This window comes from Salvia miltiorrhiza, chromosome 7 (genome assembly GCF_028751815.1).
Source record: "Salvia miltiorrhiza cultivar Shanhuang (shh) chromosome 7, IMPLAD_Smil_shh, whole genome shotgun sequence".
NCBI classification, from domain to species: Eukaryota; Viridiplantae; Streptophyta; class Magnoliopsida; order Lamiales; family Lamiaceae; genus Salvia; species Salvia miltiorrhiza.
Window position 1 is genome coordinate 49,297,907 of NC_080393.1, and position 7,121 is coordinate 49,305,027.

At 30.5% G+C, this 7,121-nt stretch overlaps 1 protein-coding gene across 1 annotated transcript; it reads left to right on the forward strand.

Annotated features, from left to right (window-relative positions):
* The first annotated feature begins 5,201 nt into the window (after window positions 1-5,201).
* On the forward strand, window positions 5,202-6,797 carry LOC130994613 (mavicyanin-like). The gene is made up of 2 exons (XM_057919669.1): window positions 5,202-5,460; window positions 6,377-6,797. The coding sequence occupies exons 1-2, from the start codon at window positions 5,295-5,297 to the stop codon at window positions 6,688-6,690; spliced, it is 480 nt and encodes a 159-aa protein (XP_057775652.1). The 5' UTR covers window positions 5,202-5,294; the 3' UTR covers window positions 6,691-6,797.
* The last annotated feature ends 324 nt before the right edge of the window (window positions 6,798-7,121 follow it).

Below are 7,121 nucleotides of genomic sequence, written 5' to 3' on the forward strand. Positions count from 1 at the left end.
GTTGGTAAATTCAAAATAGGCTATATAAAGTTTCTTTTTAACTTCAATTTTCGAAATAAAAGTATGATTATAATATTATACTCCATCGGTCCTCGATATCGTTTCCATTTTCGCCATTTTGATCATTCACAATATCATTTTCACTTTCATTTATATAATAGGATCCACAAACTCCACTCACAATAATAGTGGGACCCAATAATATTCATTAATATCAACTACTATCCACTACTTTCTTAAAACTCGTGCCGTGCACAAAGTCGGAACCATATCATGAACGAAGGGAGTAATAATTTTATTTTTATAAAAATATTATTAATCTAATAGGTATAATAGTGGAACATGGTCGCACAAAAAAAATTATGAAAGTAAATCTCATCCGAATTTGTTCCATCTAGTTCGATCCCCTCCATTTGATTTTTCTTTCATTTTGTCTTTATATCTTTAAATTTCTAGGTTTAAGAGGATTTGGTGTTGAAACAATAAAATTTACAGAGGGCTCATATATGTTGTAACATGATCATGTAATATTACTTGTTATTTTTTATTTAATTACATAAAAGCTTGCAATTGTTACTCTCACAGGACTAAATGAACTCATGTACGTAAGATTTTGTGATTTGTGGAATATAATGTCGTAATATAATCATCAAATGCACAAATCAAATATATGCGGCTGTGTGAGATATACTCATGCAGTGAAGGTTTTGTTAGTCATTTACTATCAGTATATATCTCTTACCAAGGTTAACAATAGCTTATTGTCAAATTAGCTTAAATTTTCTTTGTTGTTTTTTTTTTTTTTTCAAAAAAAGGGTGTCAAATTAGCTTAGTCCAATTCATTACGGAGGGAAGATAGAGTTGGGCTCAGGGGACTTATTGGGAGGTAATTCTATTGTAATCTCTTTTTTACTTTTCATAGTTTTTACTTTTTGAAATAATAGTAAGATCGCGATTTTGTTTGATTCATAGGATTAGATAGAATTAATCTAATGATATTTTGTTTAGTTGGTTGGAGACAATACGATTTCATCAGTGTTCAATAGATTTTCTTGTAGTGGAGTACCACATAAGATTAATCATGTCTCTGCTGAGCCCTCTGCGAAAAATTTAATCTTAAACTAATTTAATGTCGATTAATTAAATTTCATTGAATATACTATTTTATCGCTAGCCTCCAAGTTAATAAATTCTAAATCATCAACACCCTACAGCCACCGTATTCTTTAAAATATGAAAGAATGAAATAAGTAAAATTCATTGAACTCATGTAGCCTCGATCTACATCCCTCCTCTTACAAAAAAAAAGAAAGATTAGAAAGCAGAAAAGGAAGAAATCGAACTCCTAAAGATTGTGTTGATATGGATTTATTTCAAAGTGAATAATTACTGAATTAGAAATTCTCATTTACCGAAGTTCGTTTCTTCATCCATGGCAACATCTCACGAATTTCTCTTGACATCATTACATCATATGAATTCAGATGTGACAGACCATTTTATAGATAGCACTAAAGATACACTAAATAAGAAGTTAGTTTTAAAAGGAATCTATATTATATATAAAGAAGTAGTTCAACGGTAAATTATTACCGGCAAATTTTGAAAATCAGTTTTTATTTCAAACAAACTAGGCCTATTTTTCGGCTACCTCAATCTTATCACAATTATTTCATGTTTAAATTTTTTGCCACTAAAGAAACTCTCTTTTCCACTGGCAAATACTCCATGTTTACCGTTTCCACTCTAAAAACTTTATAGCTTTTTTATATTCCTATTTCATTTTTGTTATTTTCGTTTTCTTCTTTTTTCTTCTAAAATTTGTAATTTAATAATGATAAAATATTCAATATATATTTAATTAAAAATTATGACAAGAGATTTAATTTAATATATATTATATTTGAAATAGAGTTAAAATAAAAATGTTATAGAAATTAAAAAGTCTCAAACTTATTTTATTTTTATCTATTGATTTTATTTTATTTATTAAACTATATGCAAATAAATAGTTTTGTACATCTTAGAATATTATATGATACATAATGATACTCATTATCATTTATAATTACTTTTGATATTTGATTATTTATATATTTATACACATTATCAGTTAAAATTAATTAATTGGTATTTTAAAAATTGAAAAGTTAAATATTTTAAAATTCATATTTTTTTTTATTTGAGATTATGTTGTGGATAATTTTATTTTTTTAGATTCATGTTTGCATTAACTTATATTTAAATTATATTTAATTAGTATATATATATATATATATATATATATATATATATATATAATTCAATTTCGATGTTGGTCGTGCATCGCACGAGCGGGCGTACTAGTAATTGCATAATAAATCACATATGATATATAAATTTCAATCTCATTTTAGAAGTTTAATTAATTTAATATCAAATCATTTTAATTTTTGCAAATGGAGCAATCCTAATTTTTTCGGTGATTGAAAAGATGACCTAGACCCCAACAATTGAAGTCAGATTTGATTAAGATATTGTACAAAAATATACTCCCTCCGTCCCCCAAATAACTTCTTATATTTTCTTTTTGGGATGTTCCTCAAATAAATTATTTTGGGACATTAATCCACCACTAACAATATTTTAATTATTCTTATTTTTTAACATTTCATCATTCTCAATCCTAATTATAACATTTTTTTACCACTTTCAATACAAATTCTAACATTTTTTTCTCTACTACTAATACACTTAAATTTTTTTTCTTAAAACTCGTGTTGTCATTTACTAAAAAGTTATTTAGGGGACGAAGATAGTATGAGTTTAATAAACTCGGTATACAAAAATTTCGAAAAGATGATAAATCAAATCCTTGTAGAATTTTATTTATCTCGGTTCAATGTTAGGGATGACCGGATGAGCTATTAGACTTAGACATGTATAAGTATTCTGCAATTATTATTAAAAATAGAAATTTTTGTCGTTAAATATTTACCAACGCATTAACGATAATTAAATCTATTCTATCGTTATTTCTTTCGTGATAAATTCAATTAACGACATATCCGTTCCATTGTGTTATTTCTTTTGTGGCAAATTAAATTAATGATGGAAATTTCCATCGTTAAATTTAACGACGAAAATTTTCATAATTAATTAATTCGACGCCTTACTTCTCAGTGGATCACCTATCCTGATAGTGATCTAGGTGAAGCACGATTAATATTGAAGTTTCTTTTGAGTAGTCACAAGTATAGAAGATGCAAATTATTGATATATTAACACCTATCAACTTATTTGAACTCTCTTTTAATATACAATCTCATTCATGCGTGCTCTTAAAATATGTCAAGATGAATATCTAAAACTTGTTAACTTTTCGTATTAGGCTAAATATTTTGACATTCTTTTATGTTTATAAAATATTATTCCTATGATTTAAAGTTTAAATACTTAAATAAATTTAAAAGTAATCAATTCATTAACTAAGTAGTGTATATTGATATAATTAAAACAACGATGTTTAGGCCTTACATAAACGACATCGTTTTTATTAATCCTCGTAAGCTTTCACTCAGCACCCCGATGATCAGTCAAATTTGGGGGCATGATATTGCAAAAATTAAAAAGGTGGTGATTAAATTCGCCACATATCAAAAGTCACGTTAAAATTGTAATTTCAAAATAATTCATGATTTTATTTGTCAATTTTCAATTTTTTTTTTGGTGAAGGTGATTCTTACCAACACAAGTACAATCGAATCAAATCGTATAATCTTACATGAGTCGAAAACACGGGTCACGTTTAACGGGCTAGTACCCAAGAATTAGCTCTTCTCCTTTCTGACGGTGTTCTCCTACTTGTCTTTCCACTCAAGATCTCAACGGTCACATTTTTTTGGATGGAAGCTCATTTAAAAAACGATAATATCATTCAAACTTGGTATCAGATGTATTTTATAGGGTAAAACGTATGTTATAATGTAAGTTCTCGTGCTATTTATAGATTACACAACATGAGGGATATTTTGGCAACTTCCGCTTTGAATACGGGAGGGTACTTCCGTCATTTCCGGTTCCTCTCTTCCTTTCGTCTAAGGGTAGAATTGTCTTATCAACTTTAAGGCATCTTCCATATCAGTCGACTAGTTGATGGTTAGAGGTAGCGGCTCCTACAAAAAAGTGGAAAGGGACTGCTTGCCATTCAGTTACAACAACTGTCTCCTAGGTGCACTCTTTTGCAGGTGCGAAAGTATCTTTCGTCTTTATTCTCAGATCTGCCACCCTTCGAGGAGTTGATCTTTCTCTCATATGCAACGGACGGTCTTCCACCAAAGACCTGGATATGTTCCTCCTCTAATCAATGAAGTCTCTATTGTGTTCTCAAACCCCCTTTTCTCCCATATATATGTTCTTCTATTCCACTATTTCCTTTTACCCCGCCCCTTACTTAAATCACTCTCTCTGAGTGGCTCAGTTCTACGGAATTATCGCCAATCTTCCTTTTCTCCTCTGAGGATTACCTTTTGGGTATTTGGGCTATCTTCATCTTAAAAAGACGGAGGCCCAAATACCATGCACCCTCATCAATTTTTATTTTTATTTTTTTTATTTTTTTATATTCCTATCATATCATTCAAAGTAAATATTGTTAAAAAGATATTTGAAATGAACTTTTTAAATTGATAAATTGGTATAGATAATACTCCATCTGTCCACAAAGATTGTGTGTTTATTACTATTTTCGTCCGTCCACAAAGATTATGTATTTTCCTTTTTTATGAAACCTCTTTTATACTTTAAACACCATTCACATTCAATATTTACATAATACTCATCATTTACTTTTATATTTTGGTGGGTCCAATACTACTGTTTAATACTAAAATCAAATCTTTCAACTTTTTTTATCAAAACAGGTGCACTCCACTCTACCACAGACTCTTTGTGGACGGAGGGAGTAGTAGTTATTATTCATCCGATCAATTTTAAACTCTATAGCCCCTACAACGATATGATAATGATTAATGATACAAGAAATGTAACATCTATATTGAAACGAGTCGCTTAGTAGAGCAACCTCGATTTAATCAATATTTTCGGCGCGCATTGGATCAATCCATACGAAATACTATTACAGTTAAATTTTTGGACATAGTACTCATCTATTTGACGGCCTTGTAGTGCCACTTTACATTGTTACTTTGTTAGCAATAACACTTGTTTCTATAAATGTAATGTTCTAACTCAATATATTTTAGCACAATAAAATTGAACCATTATCTAGTGACAGTTGCATTGTTAAACTGGGTATGTCGTCAGCATTCTTGATTGCTATCGTCGTCATCGTCGCGGCAGCCGTCGCTCCGACTTTGGCCACCGAGCATGTAGTTGGAGATGGCGCGGGTTGGACCGTTGGTGGTCCTAATTATGCCGATTGGGCCAGAGGACATGACTTTCGAGTTGGTGATACTCTCAGTATGGTTACTCTCTCTCTCTCTGGATAAATAAATTTTAGGGATATTCACGATAAAATATACAAACTTTCACCAAAATCTGATTTTTCCCATAATCGTTAAAATTTGAAAAAAATATATATCACCTTTTGAATTTTATCTGATTTTTTCCATGAATACGAAATACCCTCAAATAGAAGCTAAATTTAGGACTTTTGACTTAAATTTTTTGATACTTAAGGGTGACCGATAATAAAGGTGGCATAATAAAGTTGGCGCATTGGCTTAGGTATCAACAAATCTAAGTCAAAAGCTCTAAAATCAGCTTCTAGTTGAGGGTATTTCATACCCATGGGAAAAATCGAAAAAAATCGAAAGATGGTGTTTTTTTTTTTTTTTTTTTTCAAATTTTGAAGGTCATGGAAAAAATCAGAATTTGCTGAAAGTTCGAGTATTTTACGAAAAATATCCCTAAATTTTAAAGATTGTGTACATGATGCATTCAAATCTAAAATTTTAGATTTCAAACATTAATCACTTTAGTATTGGATCAACCTATATATGCATACATGTTCTCTTCTAAATGAATCACTTTCTTTAACTTCAAGATTGATCCTTACGCGCAAGCTCGTTTTCAATATCTTGCACCTTCCTAGCTCGTATATATGAAATTAATGTTAAAGTACTGGTAAATTATATTCTCTCCTTCTCACTAAAAGTAGTCTATACTAATCAAATATAAGTGACCTATTTCAATAAATGACAATAATTAACCCTTAAAAAATATAACCCTGCCACTTTTAATTAATTTACACATTCGGTTTTTGGTAATGAAGAGTAATTTGGAAATATTAGATGTTTTTTGGTATGTTTTAAATTTTTCTTGGCTATAACATATTGGGTAATTTGGAAATAGTGGATATTCGTTTGGATTGCAGGGTTCTCGTATACAATAGGACTTCACAATGTTTTGGAGGTGAGTAGAGCTGATGCGGAAGGTTGTACATCTTCGGACCCAGCGGCGTTCCCTTATATGACCGGAAACGACAGCGTTTCACTTACCAGCCCCGGAGAAAAGTGGTACATTTGCGACCTAGGCGACCATTGCTTGAAAGGGATGAAGCTCGGCATCACCGTGTCGGCGCCGCCGCCCTCCGCCGTTACGGTACCTTCTGCCGTCGGGGAAGTATCGTGCGGGTGGATGCATCTTCTGATGGCCGCCTATTGCTATTGGATGAATATGATCATGTAACTAGCTATCTTTACAAATTTTATTTATTTTATTCATTTTTCGTGTGGTTAACTTTATAAATGTAATCCTGACATTGTAAAATTTGTTTAAGGAATAAAGGAGTTTTGAAGAAATTAAACGTAGTAGTTAGTGAAGGCATTCATGATCTCAACATATAATGATTAATAATCTTGATCGTTGTATATATCAATCACTTAGGCATATTGTGTTTATTCATGAAAAATAAAGGATAACAAAAATTTATGCCTTGAAATGTCGCCTTTTTTTTTCAACATTTGACACAAAAGAAATGTTTATCATTTTCCCTTCCTTATTTTCACTTCAAGGATGGATATAATATTATCCACTAAAAAATGGATGAATAATATTATCCATCGAAAATAAGGAAGGAAAAATGGTGAACATTTTTTTTGTGTCAAATGTTAAAAAAT

Coding starts and splice junctions, on each gene's coding strand:
- LOC130994613 (XM_057919669.1), top strand. CDS start 5,295: ATGTCGTCAGCATTCTTGATTGCTATCGTCGTCATCGTCGCGGCAGCC. Junction 5,461..6,376: donor TCGAGTTGGTGATACTCTCA/GTATGGTTACTC, acceptor TTTGGATTGCAG/GGTTCTCGTATACAATAGGA.